At 38.5% G+C, this 25,252-nt stretch overlaps 1 protein-coding gene across 7 annotated transcripts in view; it reads right to left on the bottom strand.

Annotated features, from left to right (window-relative positions):
• Positions 1–3,338: 3,338 nt before the first annotated feature.
• Positions 3,339–25,252, bottom strand: part of LOC127451166 (neuronal pentraxin-2-like) — a 36,199-nt gene continuing 14,285 nt past the window's right edge. For 2 of the 7 annotated variants that reach the window (XM_051715641.1, XM_051715646.1), the window contains exons 3-5: positions 23,835–24,079; positions 15,723–15,932; positions 8,767–14,834 (exon numbers count right to left, since the gene is read on the bottom strand). In XM_051715641.1, the coding sequence (XP_051571601.1) occupies positions 14,607–14,834; positions 15,723–15,932; positions 23,835–24,079 (683 nt within the window). In that variant the 3' untranslated portion in view covers positions 8,767–14,606. Of the gene's footprint in view, positions 3,767–6,845; positions 6,872–8,766; positions 14,835–15,722; positions 15,933–23,834; positions 24,080–25,252 lie in introns of those variants that run through there. The other 5 variants (XM_051715647.1, XM_051715648.1, XM_051715643.1 and 2 more) reach the window with 4 other exon arrangements.

Below are 25,252 nucleotides of genomic sequence, written 5' to 3'. Positions count from 1 at the left end.
TTCTCTCGGATTTATGGTTTTCAGAATAATTTATTTTGTGAAAAAGGACAACCACTCCTCCATGTTGAATAGCATTTCCAGGTAGCTCTGTATGAGGACAGAGAGATCTCAAATAAAACCCTTTTTTTTTTCTCCATCCACAATTTTTCTTGCATTTTTCACATTTAGTCTTACATTAGGGGATGAATCCTTGGAAAAACCCTGAAAGCACAATTGGTGCTCGGAAAAGGCAATTCGTTTTAGGACAAAAAATATCATCAGTTACATTCTGAAACAAAATCAGATCAGATTACAAACAAGTAGCCATTCTGCCATAATGCTGCCTTCAAGTCCTTAAAGAAAGTTAAACTAGAGTTTAGTAATTACGACTTGATTTTAACCTCTTGCACTCAGCGGACCCGCCGGCGGGTCCATGAGCAGTATCTGAAGTGAATTAAGATTGTGCATTTAATATTTCAAAGCATCCTGGATACGTAAATAGTGATGTGTGGTACCATTTGAAAGCTTAGAATCTCTACTTTCCACAGAACATAATCACTTTTGCTTTTATAATACACAAAGAGGATAAAGCATTACAAATCCTTGTCCCAAGCCCCTCCGTGATGGCGAAGGAATATGAATATGAATGTTTTTCATATTGCACCAAAACAGGCAAATCATATATCAAATGAAATGATTTTGTTGCAATAGTTCAAAAATTTGAATAATCATCGAAAGGGTCACGAAGTGAAATATGATCTCTGAAAAAAAAAAAATAATTTGAATGTCTCCTTTCTGCTCTGATCACTGCTTCTGTAAGCCCCAAGTAGGCAAAAATGCTATATCAATTCTTACCGTAGCTTGTTTTCTTTCAAATGAGCCTATTCCCAGCTTTCTGTGAGCTTGAATGTGTAAATAATCAACCATTATGTCGCTGAAGTCCAGAGCAAAAAAGCGGGGCAACAGGAAAATACATGATCTCCACATCATCTGCTAACGATGGTGGTGTCCTCTGATGATGACGATGATATACAAATCTTATATGTCTTTAAAGCTGAGACTCCAACAACACATCAGTCAAGCTTCTCGACCACTCATAGGCTGAGATATTTGACAAAAGGGGGAGGGAGAAAACCACAGAGAGTGCATGGATGCGCATGCGTCTGTGCAGAGCACATGTAGAGAAGCGAGCGGATTCGTTGTGTTTGATGGTGGAACATGACGGCAGATTGCGATTATTTGTAGTTTTTGATTTTAAAAAAAAATGGCATCTGGTAAGAGAAAGGCACCGCAGAAGAGTACAAGCGGTCTTGGATGAACTTGATCACCAAAGTGATGAGGATTTGTGCAGTGACGGGAGTTACGACTTAGTGAGCTTCTTTTCTTGTGGGAGAAGACCCTGATTTTGACAAGTATATGTTTTTACACTTATAATAGTGATTGAATCTTTTTTTTTTTTTTTTTTTAGATAAAGAGGATTGTGATTTTGTAATAAGCATTCACAAGTTTGATCGTCCAAAACCCACGCAGCGTGTTCTCCAATGGACTGTATTGCCTTGCAAGGACAAAATGCAACAACTAAGCAAACAGATTTTATTTTTGAGTAACTTCTTTTACATGTGCAAGGCAGGATAGCATTTCTAAGGTTTACTTTGCTGCTGCCATAGCCCATCTTGGCTGCGAGTATTCATACATGAACATTACTGTGATGAATATATCTTTTTATTATTATTATTGTAGATTATGTATATTTACTGTGCATATTACTGTTTATGTTTGCAGGGCCGAGAAGCTGTTTTATTTTTTAATACCTTTTATATTTTGTTATCTGTCCCATCTTGGCTGCAATTATTCAGACATGAATAATGTGTTGATTATGAGTATATCATTATGATTTTGTGTAATATACATTATTTCAGTGCCAATAACCAAGTTTTGCTTATAATAAGGCATTTGCTTTGTGTTACAGGCCAAATTTTGAACCAGACATAGCGCCTCAAACCTCTAGGACGTCCACACCCACTGCAAAATCTCCATGTTCCATGGGAAGGCATATGAGAGGAAGGCCTTATTCTGTACAGGGGTCCAAGGGATCTATAGATGAATGGGGGTTTAAGACCCTGTTTTTGAGTAAGTTTAGAAATGTTTGTGAAAAATCACAAGTCAACCGACAGCCTGAATGTCAATACAGTACAATACAACCTACTGTATACTTTATATATACTATATATACTATTTTTTATTATTGTAAGTGTATTCTATATTATGTGTATGTGTATACTATATTGTGTGTATTGTATACTATACACTGTATATTATTATTGTGTTGTGTAATTATGTGTATATTAGATATGTAAATTGTGTTGTAAATCTGATGTTTATTGTAAACTGGTATGTCTCATCACTGTCATGACTGCTATGTTGCTCGGAACTGCACCCAAGACTTTCACCCACTGTTGCACTTGTGCAGTGATTTGATTTGAAGTCTATGTTTTACTTTGCTTTTTATGTCACAACTTTGTTGCAAGTATTCAGACATGTTGATCATGAGTATATTTTTTATTTTATGTAATATATATTTAAGTGCAAATTAACCCAAGTGTGTGTATATAAAACCGTTTTTTGATGCTTTTGTGTTACAGCACAAATTCAGCTGATGATGAGCCTCCAGCAGAAACAGAGTGGTCTCGCACATCCAGGAGGCAGAAGCGAGGAATGTCTCGTTCGACACGGGGGATAACAGGATGTGCTGAGACACGATGGCTTGGCATAGAGGAGGATGAGGAGCCTGTGCTGCCAGCTTTCCTTCCAAGGAGAAACCCAGGACCACAGCTCGCAATGGACAGGGTGTATTCATCACTGGAATTGTTCCAGCTCTTTTTTACAAACTCTGTTGTAGAGAACATTGTTAAAAACACAAACGACTATGCTGCAATGAGACCTGAAGCTGGGAAGAAATTCTCCTGGACCCCTCTGACGGTGTGTGATTTTCATGCAAATTTGACCATGATTATCTATATGGGTCTCATGAAAGTGAAAGGTGTTGAAGACTACTGGGTCGAAGAAAGAACTTTATAACTTCCCTTACCCACAATCTGTGATGTCCAGGGCCAGATTTCAAGCCATCTCCTGGAATCTCCATCTCTGCGACCTGGAACGGGACCTGCAGAACACGCGTAAAAAAGGAACGAGTACGACAAGCTGAACATGAAGTCCCAGTTCCACGAGCCATCAAGGAATACAACCAGCACATGGGAGGCGTCAATCTTTCTGATGCTCTCATTGGTTATTATAACGTCTTGCACAAAACAAAAAGATGGTAGAAGTCGTTTTTCTGATTTTTCTGATTTTGTTCTGAATAAAATGGACAAATTGGGCAAATTGGACAAATTTTTACAAAATACTGTGACTGTGGCAACATTTTTGCAAAGTTATATTATGTGGTTCATGACGTGTATCATGGCAGTTCCAAGATTAAATGTCCACAGGTGGTGCTAAAAGCGAGTGTAACACTGTTCAGTGGAAAGGATAACAGGGAAGCGAGGTTTCCAGGTTCAGGTAAGCGTTTAATTTGGCCACCTTGATGCTTACAGTTTCATAAACTCAACAGTCTCTTAGGCACGGAGTTATTTAAACACATCAGCTTCACAGACAAATAGTTAAACACTTTAACTTCATAACACAATAATCATAACAGCTTCTGTAGCACCGTGGCCGTCCTTGTGCCAGTCTCTCTCTCTCTGTCTGCTGGCGGTGTGGCTCTTTTATGCCGCTCTCCCCGTGCTCACTGAAATTAGAGACAGGTGTTAGACATAATTTAGCTCAGGTGTAAGCGCCCTTACCGTTTTCTCTCACTCAGGAGAGATGTTTGACCACGCCCCCCCGCTGCCACATAATTTCCCTCAACGAGAGCTTACGGGTAATGTACAGCACCGGTGCAATGTACAGCGCTCCTCCCCCTCCACCACCTGCGAGAGTAGGGCCCCCAGCCCTCTGTCTGAAGCGGTGTGGAGAAGGTGGTTTTTTTCACGGGAAATTGGCGTCAAGGGGATCTGCCAATAACCCTTTGTCAAATCCAATGTCGAATAAAATCGAGCAGTGCCCAACCAATCAAGCAACTCATCAACGCGAGGCATTGGATACGCATCAAATTTAGACACCGCGTTGACTTTCCTATAATCCACACAGAACCGTACAGACTGTCGCTCTTAGGCACTAGAACAACTGGGCTGGACCAATCGCTGTGGGATTCTTCTATTACCCTCATATCGAGCATTGCATTCAATTCTTCCTGAACGATCTTCTTTTTGTGTTCGGGTAATTGGTAGGGGCGGCTACGTACCATGACCCCCAGCTCGGTCTCGATGTGGTGGTGAATGAGGTTCGTACGACCCGGTAGAGGGGAGAACACATCCACAAATTCCTGTTGCAACCTGGCAACCTCCGCGAGTTGACTCGGTGAGAGGTGGTCTCCGCAAGTGACCGGGGTGAACTGTTTATGTTTTGAATTCACCTCCGATCCGAGCTCCGCCTTCTCTGGAACTACCATAGCCAACGTAACCGGGACCACCTCCCTCCACAATTTCAGGAGGTTGAGGTGGTATATTTGATGTGTGCCCCCTCTATCGGTTCGTTTAACCTCATAATCGAGATCTCCCACTCGTCGTATGACCTAAAAGGGCCCTTGCCACTTGGCGAGTAATTTAGAGCTCGATGTGGGAAGTAATACAAGGACTTTATCTCCCGGTGCAAATTCCCTTAGCTGAGTTCCCCTGTCATACAGTCGGAACTGTCATTCTTGAGCTTGGAGCAAATTCTCCTGTGTTAGTTGTCCCAAAGTGTGGAGTTTTCCTCTGAGATCAAGAACGTATTGAATTTCATTCTTACTATTTGAAGGTCCCTCCTCCCAGGCTTCTCGCAATACATCAAGCACACACGTGGGCGTCGCCCATTCAGCAGCTCAAATGGGGAGAAGCCAGTGGAGGCTTGCGGGACCTCTCGTACTGCGAATAACAGGGGGTCGAGCCATTTATCCCAATTCCTAGCATCGTCGTGCACGAACTTACGAATCATGTTTTTGAGGGTTTTATTAAATCGTTCCACCAGGCCATCCGTTTGAGGATGGTACACGCTGGTGCGAATCGATTTAATACTCAATAATTCGTACAGCTTGCGTAGTGTCCGTGACATAAACGTTGTGCCTTGATCGGTGAGGATTTCTTTCGGAATCCCCACCCGGGAGATTATTTTGAAGAGTGCCTCCGCAACACTGCATGCTGAGATGTTGCGAAGAGGCACTGCTTCCGGATATCGCGTTGCATAGTCCACTAGGACCAATACAAAGTGATGTCCGCGTGCTGACCTTTCTAATGGCCCGACGCGGCCCATTCCAATTCTCTCAAAGGGGACCTCGATCAACGGAAGAGGGCGCAACGGCGCTTTTGGGGTGGCCGGTGGGTTAACCAGCTGACATTCGCTGCATGCTGCACACCACCTGCGGACATCGCCGCCAATGCCCGGCCAATAGAAATGGGCTATTAGACGGTTCAGTGTTTTTCTTTCTCCAAAGTGACCCGCCATGGGATTATAATGAGCCGCTTGGAATACCATATCCCGACGGCTCCGTGGTATCAAAAGTTGGGTTGTATCTTCTTTAGTCTGAGCATCCTGTCACTCTATACAACTGCTCATTTATAATTGCAAAATAGGGGTATGAAAGGGCGATGTCAGGCTGGAGTCGTTGACCATCGATGACTCTCACTTGGTCGAAGTCGTGTTTGAGGGTTTCGTCTCGCGACTGTGCCAAAGGGAAATCTCCCTCAGGTAATTCCCTGAGAAGGGGAGGGCTCTTCCGCCCTCTGGATCGCCGCCATGTGGTCTTCCGCAAGCCGGACGGCTTCCTCCAGCGACGCCGGATGGTGGCACTGGACCCACTCTGCCGTCCCTTTTGGCAGTTGATGTATTAACTGCTCCATTTCCACCTGGTCGATGATCCTGTCGACACCACGGTCCCCCGCTAGCAACCATCTTCGGCAGGCGTCGCGGTGCCGTTGGGCGAAGGCAAACAGGCGGTCGGAGCTCTCCAGCTTCAGGCTCCGGAAGAGTTGACGATTCTCTTCCAGACTCCGACCAACCCATTGTAGGATGGCTTTCTTCAAGTCACTGTAAGCCAGGAGGCTTGTCGCCGGCAGTTGTTGAGCTGCGAGCTGGGCTTCCCCGGACAACAGCGGAATAAGTCGGCCCGCCCACTGGCCGAGCGGCCAGCCCCAGATCTCGGCGGTATGCTCAAACAAATCCAGGAATGCCTCGGGGTCGTCCGCCATCCCATCATCTGTAATGCAGGCGGGGGCAACGGCGTGTGAGTGTCCGGGGTCGCGGCTGGGGACGCCTGGCTGAGGAGGCTCCGGATCGCCTGCCGGTCCTCTGCTTGAGCGCACAGGAGCTCCACAAACTGGCGATCTTGATCTTGCCGGAGCTCAAGCAGGGTTTGCTGGTGGGTCCGATGTAGGCCAGTGAGGGCTTGGAGGATCTCAGCCAACTGGGAGGACTCTACGGTGCGACTTCCGTCCATCTTCAATCAAAATCTTTCCCAGGTTTCGGCACCAGTGTAACACTGTTCAGTGGAAAGGATAACAGGGAAGTGAGGTTTCCAGGTTCAGGTAAGCGTTTAATTTGGCCACCTTGATGCTTACAGTTTCATAAACTCAACCGTCTCTTAGGCACAGAGTTATTTAAACACATCAGCTTCACAGACAAATAGTTACTTAAACACTTTAACTTCATAGCACAATAATCATAACAGCTTCTGTAGCACCGTGGCCATCACTGTGCCAGTCTCTCTCTCTCTGTCTGCTGGTGGTGTGGCTCTTTTATGCCGCTCTCCCCGTGCTCACTGAAATTAGAGACAGGTGTTAGACATAATTTAGCTCAGGTGTAAGCACCCTTACCGCTTTCTCTCTCTCCAGAGAGATGCTTGACCACGCACCCCTGCTGCCACAGCGAATTCAAAATTCTCCTGATCAGATGAGGGTTTTTTAAGTTAATGAGCATGTTTTTTTAGGTTAATTCTCTATGGAGTTTTAAGTCAACAAAAACTACCTCCCTACCCTAAACCTTAAACCTAACTGATACGTGTCATAAAAGCAATTGTGAGATGTAAAACACATTTGCTGAAGCAACTGCATCATTTTGTGGTGCTTCTATGACACTTTTGGCTCATGTGTCAACTTGCATGCTCTTCATGACTCGTACCCTGGTCCTGCATCACAAGTGCAACGCTCTATCAGTTGAGGTACCGTGCAATTTGATCACACTCAAACAAGCTTGTAAATGTAGTTGGCTATGTAATGCAGATTTATTTCTCTCTTCACTTTCCGACAACTACAAGAAAGAAACTTATTTAACACTAGTGCAACAAAATGAAGAGCAAAAGATGTACATTTGGTCTGTAATTGATGCTTTACATGTTTTATTATTCCTGTGAGAATGATGAAAAAGAGAATAATAAAAACTTTTGTTTTGTTGAGCTAGCCTGTCGCATCATAAACCAGCTAGATGAGTAGTGTTTTCTGGCAAACTTTAAAATTTTCTTCAATATTACACAAAATGTGTACTATCAAAACTGTATAGTCAACATTGACAAATAATGCATTATTAAAGCTTATTAAAACATTATGCCCAACATGAATTAGCTTTTGCCACTATTCTTTAATTGGCACGACCCCCAAGAAAAATCCAGAGTTTCCCACTGGTACTTACGACATTGTTGTGACATTCATTGTCGCTTATTTCATGAAAAATATCATTCTGACATGACTTGAAGGCAGCATAACTGATAAAAATGCATTTACATCAGAGATTTTTTTTAAGTACATTTATGACATAAAATAGCAGTAGATTACATTTAAATGAAAGGAGTAATCTGTTTTTATATCATTCAAGTGCATTTCAGTAGAGCAGTCCTCTTCAAACATGTGACAACAAGGAAAACACACTAAAGTTTTATCAGTATCTATCAAGTGTGCAGTGTGTGTAACACAACAGTGAATTTCACAGACTTTGATCTGACCTTGACAAGCTGAATGTTAAAATGAAATAACCATTTGAAATCCAAATAACACTACACGACACAGTGAGACCGACAAGCCCGGTGACGCATTTGGACGTGAAAACACAGAAACGATGCTGAGGATCACATTTACATAAAGGGTCCCATATACAGTATATTGCACTGCTCTAATTAAACACAAATGTACAATTTGAAAACATCATCTTAATAGATCAAGCACAAATCAAATCAGTAATGTACAGACATGCCCAGATTACATTTTTATCCAAAAGAAAAGTATGTTTTGCATTTAGAAATTAAAGCTTATTTTTAGAACCATTAAAACTTTATTTTTTTCATAGCAATGAAGCTCATTTGTTTGTAATTCCTATATTCTCAATGGTGAATATCATTACTATAGACTTAATACTCTAACACCGTAATTCATACTGTATTACAGTAAACAATACTGTTATACAGTGATATTTTAATTTTAATTGGTATAAATGAAAAGCAGTAAAACAAATACTACCACTTTGCATACATATTTAACCATTTAAATAATATATCACTGTGTTAACATTACAGTAAGAAGTAATTTTTATGTTACGGTAATGAGAATTTACGGGAAATTGTGATTAACTGTCATTTAAATAATGTCACAATCAATGTTGGGTGTAATGCGATTACAAAGTAATTAGTTACTGTAATCGAATTACTTTTTAAGGCAAAAAGTAGTGTATGCATTACATTTTAAATTCACAAAATCAGATTTCAGTTATTGACTTTTAATTAATTGAATTACTTTTAAGTACATTACAAAGGTTACACATATTAATATTATTTATGTGGAATACATTTTAAACATGAATATGTTCAGATGTCTGTCTGTTTGTGTTTCTGTCACAACAGAAGGGCCCCGAAAAGAGTCACTGTAAGGGTGAAAGTGTATGACTTGTGTGCAACAGTGAACAAGGGAGACATAATGGTAACACTTTACATTAAAGTTCTATTCGTTAACATTAGTAAATGCATTAGGTATCATGAACAAACAATTAACAATATATATTTTACATAATTTATTAATCTTTGTTAACGTTAGTTAAAGCTGCATTATGTAAGATTTTTTGGTTAAAAATGAACAAATTGCCATTATTGACCGAGTACATAAACAAACAGTGTTCAAATAAATGTTCTTAGCTCGATTCACCTCGTTATGCCTATAAAAATTATTTGTATTTTGAGCTGTCGTGTCTGATTTGGCTTATGACGTACATCCTTGCATCATAACATCATGCCCATGAACATCTGAAATAAGAACCGGATGTCTCGTTCCCATGTAAACAGTAGATGGCGGTAAAGCACTGTTTTAGTTTGTGCGTAGCTGTTAAAAATAAGACAGAAGCTACAGTTCAGTTCAGTCACACTCGCACTGTTCAGGACAGAATTGCAACAATCTGGGTAGATATTTATCTGTTTGGCGAAGTTGTTTACCTGCTTTAATGCTTGGATATGTTGTCTGGTAGGGTTGTTGAAGCTAATATTGCTTGTCATGCTTGTATAAATTAGGGCTGAAACGATTAGTCGATGTTATCGACAACGTCGACAACAAAAAAAAAAATCGTTGTCGAATAGTCACTTGATGTCATTTAACATAACGTGATCACATTCAACTATAATGATGCCATGTGAGAGCAGCACTGCAGTTCGCTCCTGACTGAGGAGAGGAAGAATTACACAGCTCACAGTCCAGATGCACTCTAAACACAGCTTCAGGTGATGTAGATTGCAAAGTATGAGGGAATTATACAAAAATACCAAATAAGTACATAAATACAGGAGCACGCTCGTTGTGGAATAAGCGGAGTCAGAGCTGCCACTCCACTGAAGCAAAACTTTAAAAGCATCTTTAAAGGCATTACATCTTAAATGCAGTTATATTTAATGCGTTATAGCTTTATTAAAGTTAAAATAATACGGAAGCAGATCATGTAAATAACTACAAACTCTGAAACTGGCATTTCTCTGTGCAGTCAGCACCTCTTCTAAGAGTTGTGTGAATGTCCCGATCAAAGGGGGAGAGATTGAAACTGCACATGGCTGAGGCACACTGTCGCGGGGACACTCATCCCTCGAGTGCACACACTTAATGCAGCTAGATTATAATGTGATGGCTTGCGACTTATTATATCATAATATATGTCACTGTGCATTTCTTATCGTGAAGAAAATTGGCAATATGCAACTTAATTAATAAGAGAGAGTTTGTTTTTTTGAACAGAAAGGTGAGAGAGGGTAGTCTTCGCCCTATTATACACTGCAACAAAATACGTTTTTGATTTGTTTTTGTTTTGGCTTGTTTTCCAATAAAAATATCTAAAACTCCTTTAAAACAACGTACATTATCTTTAGCAGCTATACTGCAGAAGGATTTTTTGCAGTGAATTTTTTCACTGAATTAAACTTAATAAAAAGTATTTTTTCCCTTTAATTCAGTGAATGTCATTTAAAGGTATTTTTCAAAGATGATTTTGTCCTCTTTATTGTTAGTAAGCACATTTAATACAACCATTTAAGTCAGGGCATAAGCTGAATAATTGGATAAGAGTAGAGCCCGACCGATATGGTATTTTTGAGACCGATACCGATTTTAGAGGGGGACAATTCACCGATTACCAATATGGTGGCCGATATAGTTAATTTTTGAGCTGGAATGAAAACAGACCTTTTCTATGTGGATTGTTCACAGATTTTGCACCGATATGACTATACAAAGGTACTCAGAAGGCTGCTTTCTTAAACAAATATTTTTATCAAAGAATATTTGACATTATTATTATACATAGTCAACAAATTCTAGAAATGAACACTGAGAAAATAAAGAATAAATAAAAATACAATAAATAGCTTAATAAACATCAGTACTGTTTAGTATCAGTCAGTTGCTGACCATTTAAATAAAGAATAAATAAAAATAAAATAAATAGCTAAATAAACATCAGAACTGTTTAGTATCAGTCAAATGCTGACCATTAAAATAAAGAATAAATAAAAATAAAATAAATAGCTAAATAAAAATCAGTAGTACTGTTTAGTATCAGTCAAATGCTGACCATTAAAATAAAGAATAAATAAACATAAATAAAATAAATAGCTAAATAAACATCAGTAGTACTGTTTAGTATCAGTCAAATGCTGACTATTTTAATACTGCCAGTCAATTAGTGTCAGGTTGTAAAACAAGAAGCATTTACACCTGCCGAGTCAAGAGATAAACTGCGGCAGCGTTGTTACACCGTATTCTGCAATACAAGTTCAGGCGAAACTTTCAACGGTGGAAAACCAGAATTTTAAATATTACATTTTATAAATGCAATGACTAGAATTGTTCGGTTGAAGGGGGTACCAAACTGCAAATCCTGAATAAAACAGTTTGGTGAATACATGTTTACACATTAGCTTCCACTCAGCTGACAAGCAATGAAAGTGGCTACGTGGTTAGCTAGTTAGCTATAAGCTCGTTGTCACGGAGTGTAAAAGTTGGACTTTATTTACTTTCCAGCATTGCGTCTCGTACTAGGTAACAACGTAGCGTGAAATCAACACTCAACAGACACAATTCACCACCGCACCGTTGTCTGCTGAGCTGCAAAAAGATGCTCTGACAAACTATAGCTGGCTAACACAGCAAACAGATGTGATAAATATGAGTGACATGGTTGTCATGGACAGGGTTAACGTTATATTAGTTATATTGAAAAGGGAAAATGATGGGATAATTGTTTATTAACTTTCCAGTATGTATTTCACAAACTAGTTAGCAACTTACTGAGAAGACACTGCTTAACTCTGCCCTGTCTGCAGAGCCACCGTCAGCTCAGAGTCAGCTCTTTAAACAGTGGAGTCGGAGCGTGCTTTGCTGGACAAACTGTTATGACACCAATTCAAGCATTGTTTTCTGTATTATATGTTCTGAAAAAAAGTTTTCATATCTGCGCATATTGGTAAACATATACTCCGATGCCGATATATCGGTGAAAAGCTAATATCGGCCGACCGATAAATCGGTCGGGAACTAGTTAAGAAATAATGATTAATCATTGCAATAATCGCAGAATAGTCGAATAATTGTTCTAATATTCGTTAGATTAATTGATTATCAAAATAATCGTTAGTTGCACCCTAGTATGAATCGAACATTACTCGTGTGTTAACCGATCGCGATGTATCTACATTGTCGGGGGAAGTTACTGTGACATGTTTACTAATATTTATAACTTCTGAAATTGACTTCTTGTAACTGTTATATTGCATTTTTAAGCATATTATTTTATCCCCATCATTATTGAATCATTGTTTCATGTTTTTAGTTTACTGTGTTATTGTAAGCATTGCATAGACATACTATTTTAGTATTCCAGTTCACTTGTATTATCAACTGAGGCTGTACAATCATATTAAAATATACTGGTAGTTATTGAGGTGACTGAGTCCCCTGTTCTTTGTAAAAGCGCTTTCATTGTAGTGTCAGAAAAGCGCTATAAGTGTAAAATTTCATTCATCCAAAATATGTGAATACGAGTGTTGTTTATCTTCATCAAAGCAAGTAATATTTCAGTTTTAAATGTTTAAACGTACAACATTATTTCAACATGAAAATAGCACGTTATGACTCCAGCTCTGAATATCTCCAGTCATGATCACACACAGGCAATGTTCAGGTAAGCTCAAATCATGAGATACATCTGACAGAAGAGCAGTGCCGAAACACAACTCACGTTTAGTGTTCTTCCGCAAATTGCTTGCCATTTTAAGATTCAACCACAGATGTCGCTAGAAAGCACAAAGTTATGTAGTGCAGCTTTAATAAAAATACAATTGTTATTTCATGTTAGTTCATAGTGCATTAACTAATGTTAACAAACACAACTTTTGATTTTAAAAATGCATTACTATATGTTGAAATTAACATTAACTAAGATTAATAAATGCTTAAGTATTGTTCATTGTTATCATAAGTAAGCTGTTAACTAATGGAAGCTTATTGTAAAGTGTTACCGACATCATTTTAAATTCGATGAGCGGAAAGTGTTTAGAAAGCAACTTAAAAGTAAAGTAATTAGTAATGTGATTACTTCTAAATGAAGTTATCAGTAATGTAATCCGATATAAATTTTGAGAAATATTTAGTCATTTGTAGGGGATTACTTTTTTGAGTAACACTGGTCGCAATGCCAAAAATCATAAAGGTTCTTACAAATAGGCCTAATTTTCTTTATGCAAAATATACTTTATTATTTCTTTCTTTTGATTTTGCTGTGAAATATAACCCGGACATGTTTTTGGCAGGTTTCTTGAAATTCATCCACACATAGCATCAGACTTTCAGGTGCATCAAACTTTCCTTGTCATGCTCTAAACGAGAGCAAATGCTGTCACCTCATTAGTGCCTGTCAATATATCTTTTTCATCTCCACAGAAAATAGTCACATTCATTTTCCCAGTGCTTTGTGCAAGGGTATAAAAGTTTTTTTTTTTAAACCCTGACACAAATACACAGTTATATATTTATATAAATAAAACATTATTAAAAAAGCACAACACACATTCTACGTCGGGTTCTCACAGTTAATCTCCTAACGGCATGTTCCTGTGTTTGCCAAAATCCTTCATTAACATGATTCAAGGATTCAACATGTTATATTTTGAATTAATAAACTGAATAAAATCAAACAAGTTCAAACTAGCTTCATGAGGTGAACCCCTTCAGCCAGACATTCCAGTAATCCAGTCTGCCCAGTTCCTTTGGGGCTTCGGGGAGCTGTAGGTCAGTTCTTGGCAGCTTTACTGTTTTGCTTTTAGCCTTTCTGGATGACAAATCTGCTTGAGATGGCAGCTGCTCAGGGATAGAAGTATTAAAGTAGATTTTAAAAATGTGAATGCCTCCACTAATCTCTCGATCATTCACACACACACACACACACACACACACACACACTGCATGAATGCCATCAGCCCGGATGCCAGCGTATGTCCAACATGTGAATATCCACACAGACTAGATCGTTAATGTTTTATAAAGCTCAGAATGTATGCTGAAAGTATGCAGTTTAATTTTTTTGTTTTGTTTTCAGTGGTTTGAAGGGCATCACCCTATACACAACATGACAAAATCGATCAATGTTAGACTACAGTGAAAATGTCAGAAAAATCCTCCTTTTACTGTAGTTCTTTAAATACCCATGTGTTTGTAGAGACAAAATTTTTCTGAAGGACACAACAGAGAGTTAAAGCAAGTCTAGTATCAACAAGTTTTAACTTCAGCCAGAGTTGTAAATACTCTGTTCTGACCTTGAATGTGCAGACTTGTTTTTATATAAATTACAATCATTTTATTTATGTGCCAGCCTGACAGCGAAATATCAACAAACATAAAGCAGAATAGAGGGTGAAATAATCCATTATGTGAAAACGCAGTGTTTCTATTAACTGCCTTTGTCTCTCTTAAAAGTTCCCAAAGTGAGATTGGGACATTGGTTACCTATAAAACGAGAATGCTCCCAAATGTACAGATGTGTCCTTATGAATCGAAGAGACGGTCTTCGCAAATCTCCAGAGCTGCTTTGGTTGCACCGCCAAATACCTCCACATTGGCATCAACCCACGGCACCACGTTGCCAGGCATGTAGGCGGAGCAGTTGGCCATGGCAGAGATGTCTATGGGACGCAGGACTCTGTCCCACATGTTGAAGTGGCTTAACTCTCCAACAAAAGCCTGAGTGGCATCAAATCTCCCTCCTACGATGTCCTGTGAAACAAGAGTACATTACTAAACATTATCTTTGACTCTCAATGTTTAAACATTGGAAGCCTTTGAGACTCATAAACTCCATTCCAAACCCAAGTGAGCTGTCTCACTGTCTGCTAGAATGTTCCATGTTCCAAACTCAATTAACAGCATTTGTGGCATAATGTTGATTACCACAAAAAATATTTTGATTCGTCCCTCCTTACTTTTTTTTTTTTTTTTGTACCTTTACTTTTTTCTCCTTACCTTTAAATCTGGCACCATTTTAGAGGAAAAAACTCACTGAGCTCATTGCGATGCGTTCTGGGATTGCCTCATCTAAATTGCTTGGATTGTCTGGATTGCCTTACCTTATTATGAAGAATACATTCAATGCTGCCTTAGATTTTGGCCAAAGCAAAATATCTTATAAGGCAGCATTATGCTTCACATCAGGAGCCAGCTATGATGACAAAAAATGTTGGTTAGGTGAGCAGCTCCCTAAGGGTTTGGAATAGAGCTATAGTTTGCTTATATTGGAAAGCAAAGACCCGTTGCCATGTGACTATGTCATTATTCTATCACTTCGGGCTATTTAGCTCACATGTTGTGCCTTTTCATGCACTATTAAGCACTGTTAATTCACTATATTTTCACAGTAGCTCATTGTAAGATTAAGCTGAATTTGTCTGCAGGTGACCAGCAGATTACATAATCTCTGCAATCTATGTTATATGTCACATCCCTCAGTAATCACTATGTCCCTGAGCTCTCAGTTGCCTGCATAATGGGAGAGATGCTGAGAGGTGACGTCTTCTCATCATCGCGTGTGAAAACTTCTCATTATCGTTCCATGTTCTCCTCATGAGAGGCCTGCTTTACGCTCTCTCTCTCATACAGTACACTCACCTGTTCTTGGCCCAGGATAATGACTCCTCCAGGTTTAATTGGGTGCCAGGGGGCCAAGTTCTCTCCGGTCCCCAGTCGCTCTCCATCCTGATAGGCCTCCCAGAAGCCATCTCTGGTTGTCCAGGTGATGCAGATGTGATGCCAGCGCCCGTCACTCACAGACAGAGGAAGCTGAGCTACCTGGGACACCATTGGGTGTAAAATTTGTGTCTGTCACATTAAAACGCCATTTGCAAAGCTTAGGAAGAAGTAACTACTTTCACATGAGTTATTCATTGCAGAACCATACCAGTTTCCTTCATCATCTCCCTACAGACATGATCCTAAAATGTCTTAGACACCATTTACACCTGGTATCAAGGTGTGTTTCAATTGATCCGATCACAAGAGGTCAGCACTTAATACAGGTGTAAACAGTGTCTGAAATGTTTTGTGATCAGACCACAAAAAACACATATGGATCACCACATCACATTTGAGATGTAAACGCTAATCCTTCCTGATGTGTCCCAGACAGCAGCGAAGCACCACCCCTTACCTGGTAATCAACCATTGCGCTAAAACAAGAGTTTAAAATTTACCGTTGCTTGCCGCTTTAAAAGGAAATAACCGGCCGAATGGATAATTTGAAAAACAGAACTTCTTCAGTGTGTGTAGCAACTGTGAATAAATAACGTAATAACAAAGCATAATGTAACAACTGCACATAATGTAATAAGTTAAATGTAATAAATGTTAATTTATATAGCAATAATTTAATACTTTTCTCAAAACATAATAAAATTCTGAGCACATAATGTAATAACGTTTTTCATATAATGTAATAGGTTATTTTATGAGAAATATTTTACATAATGGACTCACTGTAGCAACTCATATAATGCAATATCAGCACACAATGTATAAGTGAAACATAATGTTTATAATAATTTTCAGACCCCTTAATTTTTTCACATTTTGTTATGTTGCAGCCTTATGCTAAAATGCTTTAAATTATTTATTTTCCCACATCAATCTACACTCCATACCCCATATTGACAAAGCAAAAAACAGATTTTTTATAACTTTTAAAATGTATTAAAAAGAAAAAAATGAAATATCACATTGACATAAGTATTCAGATCCTTTGCTTTGACACTTTCAGGTGCATCCCATTTCTCTGGATCATCTTTAAGATGTTTCTATACTTTGATTGGAGTCCACCTGTGGCAAATTCCATTGATTGGACATGATTTGGAAAGGCACACACCTGTCTATATAAGGTCTCACAGCTGAAAATGCATATCAGAGCAAAAATCAAGCCATGAGGTCAAAGGAACTGCCTGTAGAGCTCAGAGACAGGATTGTGTCGAGACACAGATCTGGGGAAGGCTACAAAACATTTCGGCTGCTTTGAAGGTTCCCAAGAGCACAGTGGCATAGTTCTTAAATGGAAGAAATTTGGAACAATCAGGACTCTTCCTAGAGCTCACCACCCGGCCAAACTGAGCAATCAAGGGAGAAGGGCCTTGGTAAGAGAGGTGACCAAGAACCCGATGGTCACTCTGGTTGAGCTCCAGAGATCATGTTTGGAGAAACTTGCAGAAGGACAACCATCACTGTAACACTCCACCGATCTGGGCTTTATGGCAGAGTGGCCAGACGGAAGCCTCTCCTCAGTGCGAGATACATGAAAGCCCGCTTGGAATTTGCAAAAAAGCACCTAAAGGACTCTTGGACTGTGAAGAAATGAAGATTGAAGTGTTTGGCCTCAATTCTAAGCCTCAAGTCTGGTGGAAACCAGGCACCGCTCATCACCTGCGCAATACCATCCCAACAGTGAAGCATGGTGGTGGTAGCATCATGCTGTGGGGGTGTTTTTCAGCAGCAGGGACTGGGGGACTGGTCAGGGTTGAAGGAAAGCTGAATGCAGCAAAATACAGAGATATACTTAATGAAAACCTGGTCCAGACGCTCAGGACCAGAGACTGGGCCAAAGGTTCACCTTCCAACAGGACAATGACCCTAAGCACACAGCCAAGACAACACAAGTGTGGCTTAGGGACAACTCTGTGAATGTTCTTGAGTGGCCCAGCCAGAGCCTGGACTTGAACCCAATTGATTATCTCTGGAGAGACCTGAAAATGGCTGTCCACCGATGGTCACCATCCAACCTGACAGAGCTTGAGAGGATCTGCAGAGAAGAATGGCAGAAAATCCTCAAATCCAGGTGTGCAAAGGTTGTCGCATCATACCCCAAAAGACTTGAGGCTGTAATCGCTGCCAAAGGTGCTTCAACTAAGTACTGAGTTAAGTGTCTGAATACTTATGTCAATGTGATATTTCAGGTTTTTCTTTTTATAAAAAATCTGGTTTTTGCTTTGTCATTATTGGGTATGGAGTGTAGATTGATGAGAAATGTTTTTATAATTTAAAGCATTATAGCATAAGGCCACAACATAACAAAATGTGAAAAAACTTAAAGGGTCTGAATACTTTCTGAATAATATATATATATATATATATATTCAAACAATAATTAATAGACATCTATCACAAGTAAAAATATAATGCATATAAATATATTATTCTGCATATATTAATAATGTATTTATAATTTTAGCTATATGCTCCTCTATACAGTTTATTTATTTATTTATTTTTTTAGCATTTTTCTAGCAAACTAATGAGCTAAGGACATTATAGGTCTAACTTCCCTGAGGTAAACGCTACTTTAGGTGATAGGTTGTTCACAAGCTGTTTTATTGACATCTTCCCGCGGTTGAAACAGATTGGGCGATTACACGAGAGACAATAAATTAATGTAAGTTCTACTGTATCTTTCAACATGTCCTCCTATGTTCATTCATGTTTTAATTTGTGTTATAACTTGTATTAAAATGCAGAAAATGAGTGATTCACTTGCACTCCGTGCTGCCATTTGAACAGCTATTTATATTTCGGACTAGATTTAGATAAAAAATTTACTAATGTAAAGGAATAACAATGTTGTTGTTTTTTTTATTTAAAAAGGATACTGTTGTTTTGTTTTGAAAATTATTACAATATGACAAAATTGTGGTGAGTTCATGATGTAATACAGTTCTCATATTGTAATAACCTATTACATTTTCAAAAAAACAAAACAAAAAAACTTTATTACATTATGTGCTTTTACATAATGTAAAAATTATTACATTTTGAGAAAATTATTACATTATGAACAACTATTACATTTAACTTATTACAATATGTGCAGTTATTACATAATGCTTTGTTATTACGTTATGAGTTGCTACACACATCTAAAGTTCAGTTAATACAGGTACTCCACTAAAATAATGGAGAAATCTGCTCAGCATGTTACATTTCTGGTTAGATTAAATTTCAACTGTATCTGGGAGAAACAGTGCATCTTTTTTATTTATTTTTTGCTTTCTTTGTCTTTTATGGCTTCTTTGTGTGCAATTTATTATAATGCAGTAACACAATGGCATAGTGACTGATGTAGTATTTAGTCATGAAATCATAGACCCGCCCCCTTCTTATCCAAACACAAGTGGTCACAGGAGATGCATTAGAGCGACCAGGTGTAAACAGCGATGTGTGATCGGTGATCGGATCACCCGAGACACATCTTAATACCAGGTGTAAATGGTGTCTTGATGTACATACTGGAGAAATCAATGAACAATACTCATTTAACATGATTTTTACTTTTTCTGAAGGAAATGTGAGGGATTATTTCACGTGCAAAGTCACCGTCATGATGCTATGAGTGTTGTGGGTGGTTGCGAGGGCATTGCTATGTGGTTGCTAAGGTGTTATGAGTGTTTTTAGTGGGTACTATGCAGTATGTGTTTGCTAAGTTGTTGTTAGGGTGTTCTGGGTGGTTTCTTGGGTATTCTGGGTGGTTGTTTTTTACTGGTATCAGACTTTAGAATCAAAACTCTGCTCTCTATGATATTCTGGTCTCTAGATATGGCTCCAATCACTTAGAAAGTAATAGTACACCATCCTCAACAAGCAACATGATTTGAGATATTCATCCTGTTCATAGTGCAAACGGTACAGGACAAGTTACGCACCAAAGATTAATACTTAGGGGGTTAGGGGTTTGATAAAGTCACCAACCTTAAGTATGAGCATTAGTCATAGTCAAAAGTCAACAGACTTTATGTAAAAGTGAAGGATAAAGTGTGTCTTAAAGTAATATTCCGGAGTTAAAACAAGTTAAGCTCAATCGTGACAGCATTTGTGGCATAATGTTGATTACTACAAAAAATAATTTCGACTTTCCCTTCTTTTCTTAAAAAAAAAAAAAAAGCAAAAATCTTGGTTACAGTGAGTCACTTACGATGGAAGTCAATAGGGCAAATTTTTAAAGGGTGTAAAGGCAGAAATGTGAAGTTTATAAATTTATAAAAGCACTTACATTAATTTTTCTTTTAAAACTTGTATATTATTTGAGCTGTAAAATGGTTTAAATTGTAATTTTTAGTCAATTTAGGGTTTGTTGACATTACATCGTCATGGCAACGAAGTTGTAAATTTGGCTATAACTTTACACGGAAAAGGTTAGTAAGTGATTTTATCACACTAAATCATGTTAACACACATATTGTGTCTTGTGTCTATACTTTTGAAATAGTGAATACTTTAATGTTCACAGATTGGTCCCATTCACTTCTATTGTAAGCGCCTCACTGAAACCTCGATTTTTGCTTTTTTTTAAAGAAAAGATGCGGCAAGTAAAACTTTGTTTTTGTGGTAATCAATATTATGCCACAAATGCTGTCGATTGAGCTTAACTTGTATTAATATTTCATCATAACATGGACTCCCCTCTATTTAAGCTGGCATCTCATGCTCTACATCAGCATTGCTCAACGTGCGGCCCTTCTTTTGTGGCCTGTGTTATGATTTCATGATGAAAAATATATTTATCAATAGCCCATCAAATGTGTATGAATTGTGAGGTGTCCATTTTCAGGAGTATTTATGGTTGTTCTCTGTATTGCTGAATCACAGCACAGAGAGGGAAATAAACTGCAAAAGGATTTAACGAATGAAATAAACAACAAAGAATATCTGTGCATAGCTGATGTAACATGAGAGCGGCAGTCCGTCAGCACGCACATTCAAAGAAACAGTATGTGCACACACGCGCGGTCTGTCAATCAAAAATGCGTGCTCTCAATCTCACTCGAGAGTCATCTCAGTGTGAATCTGTCAAACCCATTATAATAGCTCATCAGAGATACAGTATTTGCTCATCACGATAACAGTCATAACAGCAAAAATTATAGTTTATCCTGCAATAACATCGAGATGGCTGCAAGCAAATGCTTATTAGTGATCTGTTACTTCGCCGCAAAACGCTGAATAGGGTAATATAATCTTGATGATTCTCACTGTAGCAGTTTTTGAGTTAATACTGGATTGTCTTTGTATGGATCTCTGGTGTATGTGATGTTAAACACTCATGGGGCTTATTAGTTCTTGACAGTGTCTTTGACAGTGACAACAGAACTGATGATCTGTTTTCTTTATTGCAATGAATGTGGTAGAAAAATGTGGCTCTTTGAAAAATTAAAACCAAACCATGAGAAAATGTTGCTGTTACACACCTAATGTATAGGCTATATACGTATATACAGTATATATACTGTATATTATATTAGAATTATTATACAAATTAAAAGTGCGGCCCTCAAGCTTACAGGAATCCAGCTTTGCGGCCCCTGAGCTTTCCAAAGTTGAGTAGTTAAGCTCTACATGCTTTAAAATAATTTACATGCTAAATCACAAAGCTAGACACTTATTTACACTTATTTACTTTATATGACATGCATTAAGTTTGACAGATGTTGCACATTGAGTGCATATCTTTGATGCAAAAAGTATTAAAAACAACAACATTCAGACAGAAGTAATGAAGTATGCACTGGAGTGGGAAAAAGCACTGAAGAAACACTCAACAGGTAATCACATTCAGCATGGCAGAATCTCTCTCACATTTCTTCACTTTCTTGTTCTTTCCTGTTTGACGTACACACACACAGATATACGCACACGCTGTACATGTATAATGCATGCTGTGCAGGGCTGCAGGGCAAGATGCCTCTCTCAATAAGCACAATGCCAAACTGACACATCCTGAGTGAGGTATCAGGGGAATTAGAAAGCCAGCTGAGCTCATTCGCTCTGTTACCATCTCTCCCTCGAATTCTTACTCTCTAAAAGCCCTCAGGTTACACTCCACAAAAAAGCCAGAGATGGCAATACCTCACGATCTACTCCGCAAAGATCCAGAGATGCAGCATCCATGGCTACTGAGACACGCTAACCTCATTTACAGATGAGATATTGGAGGCTAATTTTCCCCAAAGAAAAGCAGCTCAGTTTCATATTCTCAATTTAGAACCACAAAGGACATATTTAATTTATTTATGCTTCCCTTAATGGTAAACTTTGATATCATCAAAAGTCTTTCGATATCATCAGCCTCATTTATATTAAAAGTGTATCCCAAGCATTCTTTGCATCATGTTTATCACAGCATATGTTAAAAACGTATTTTGTGTTTATTGTGCGTGTGTGTCTAACGCTCATTCTCTGACAAAAACAGCTTTTAAAGGTACATGGCAGACTAAAAAAAAAACATGGGTTTGTCTTAGTTTTTGGTAGTTCATTGTTATTGCGAGGGAACACTATCTACGGTATTGTAAGGTCACGCAAAACTATTTTAGAAAATATTCCCTGTCTGTCCTCTTAGGGGCGCTGTACATTTCACTTATTTTGATGGATGTATTAAAGGGGTCTTGTCACGAGGAATCAAATTGTCCTTGATATTTTGGCATATAAGAGGTCTTTCTACTATAAAAACATACTGTAAATGTCAGAACTCATCCCCAATGTAATAAAAGCATTTATTGAAACAACAAAAACACCTCGTTCTCTACTTCCGCGACTACGCTATGTCACTAGGGGTACATTAATTCATGACCGCCTCTACAGCGAAAAAAACATCAAGTTCGTACTCAGAGAGAGAGAGACAGCAGGACAATGGCCTACTGTGGCCTCACTATTCCTGAACACCAAAGGGGACCCATCTGGACTATTTTGGATTATTTTTGTATATAGTCATGCACTAGACAGACATCTTTGACCACTTGATACATATCTCAGTCCGCTTTTAATAGACACGGTGTCAAGTTAAAACTCTGAAAACGAGAAGCAATTCGGTTTCATCAGCTGCTCTGCCTCTTGTAGTTTTGAGCACAAACGCGTCATGGACGTGTTCTTTCGCCATCTGCGCGTTGGTTGGTGTAATTGTTGGTGTATGAAAACATGCGCTAGATAGACATCTTTGACCATTTAGATGCGTTTGCAGTGATGTGATGCTGTATGTGTGTGTGTGTCTAGTTCACACCGTGCTTTGGACTATGTGTGTGCATCATGTGGATGTGTCTTCAGCTTATTTCAGCGTTGATTGCTTGTGAACCAGTAATAATACAATTCAAGCTTTGCAAAGGAACTGTTATTGAAGAATGGGGCAGTTAACAAAACTTGGACCCAATCAAAACCTAAGTAAACAGTTTCATTCATTTCAAATGTCATGACTGTTTGATAGTTTATGGTGCTGAGTGTTAACAGTTGTGCTTGTGATGAACAGTTAAATATATATTCAGATGCAATGTGTTGGATGTGCATATGTGTAAACCCTGAAATTTAGTTTTATAATATTTTGGTGCTTGTTCATTCTCTTCCCATTGAGTTTCAAATATGGCTGATTTCAAGGGGCTGCATGATGTTAGCCAATCAGAACAGTGGGCATTTACATTGAAGTTTTATGGAGGTGCTGAGGCCAAAACCAAGCATTTCAGACAGAGGCTCAATGAGCTGCATGATTTGATGTGCCATTTGGTAATGCTTTTCTTAGCAACTATTATATAGTATGCACAACCCAACCACTAAGCCTTTGTATTAATAAAGAAAAGCAGAGTTGAGTCCAATGTTTTGATTAAGACTTTATAGTTCTGCAGCTATGAGGCCATATTTTACAAATCTTGGCCACAACACATGGAGGTCTTCCCTAAACAATCATAAAAAAGTTTATAAATGGCTCACCTTATCATTGACAAGAAGCTCTATGGGGTTGTTTCCCCATTCTATCAGCACAATCTCATTGGCCTGTCCTGGGACACCATAAGAGAATGGGGTTCCAATTCCAGGGCTGGCACTTGACTTAAGCCACATACACACAGTGAAGGCGTACATCTCTGGCAAACTCTTCTTTATGCGGCCATACAGGTAGTTGGTACGCAGAGGCAGAGACACCTTAAAGTCCTCTGGTGATTTAAATGCACTATTACCTTTGAAGAGAGAGAGAGAGAGAGAGGGGTTTGCATTGAAGGACAGATCTAAAATTGTGTTCACTTCATCTTACCAAATTGAATTTGTGTAATGCTTTCAGGTACAGTTAATGAACTGAAAGATCCACACTGGCTAATATAATTAATCTAATATGAAATTATGTGCCGGGGCCATGTAAGGTGAAATGATGATGTAGACGTTGACTGTCATTCATAATTCGTTGGTCTTTGCAAATGTGGCTAAGTTTCAGAATCAGAATCAGCTTTATTGCCTGGTATGCTTACACATACAAGGAATTTGTCTTGGTGACAGGAGCTTCCAGTGCCCAACAATACAATACAGCAACAAGACAGAGATAATAATAATAATAATAAAATAAATAAATAGAAATAGAATAAAAATAAATATTGGATAGAAAATAAAGTATATATAGAATACACAATAAGACAAAAATTTTATATATATATATATATATATATATGTTTACAAACACTTAGGTTGAAGTCATTAAAACTTCTTTTTTAACCACTCCACAGATTTAATATTAGCAACCAATAGTTTTGGCATGTTGTTTAGGACATCTACTTTGTGCATGACATGAGTAATTTTTCCAACAATTGTTTACAGACAGATGGTTTCACTTTTAATTGACTATATCATAATTCCAGTGGGTCAAAAGTTTACATACACTAAGTTAACTGTGCCTTTAAGCAGCTTGGAAAATTCCAGAAAATGATGTCAAGCCTTTAGACAATTAGCCAATAAGCTTCTGATAGGAGGTGTACTGAATTGGAGGTGTCCCTGTGGATGTATTTTTAGGCCTACCTTCAAACTCAGTGCCTCTTTGCTTGATATCATGGGAAAATCAAAAGAAATCGACCAAGACCTCAGAAAACAAATTGTGGACCTCCACAAGTCTGGTTCATCCTTGGAAGTAATTTACAAACGTATGAAGATACCACGTTCATTTGTACAAACATTAGTACGCGAGTATAAACACCACGGGATCACGCTGCTCAGGAAGGAGACGCATTCTGTCTTCTAGATATGAACATAGTTTGGTGCGAAAAGTTCAAATCAATCCCAGAAAACCAGCAAAGGACCTTGTGAAGATGCTGGAGGAAACAGGTAGGCAAGTATCTATATCCACAGTAAAACAAGTCCTATATCGA

Source organism: Myxocyprinus asiaticus, chromosome 14 (genome assembly GCF_019703515.2).
Source record: "Myxocyprinus asiaticus isolate MX2 ecotype Aquarium Trade chromosome 14, UBuf_Myxa_2, whole genome shotgun sequence".
NCBI lineage: Eukaryota > Metazoa > Chordata > Actinopteri > Cypriniformes > Catostomidae > Myxocyprinus > Myxocyprinus asiaticus.
This window is presented reverse-complemented; position numbering and strand designations above follow the sequence as displayed.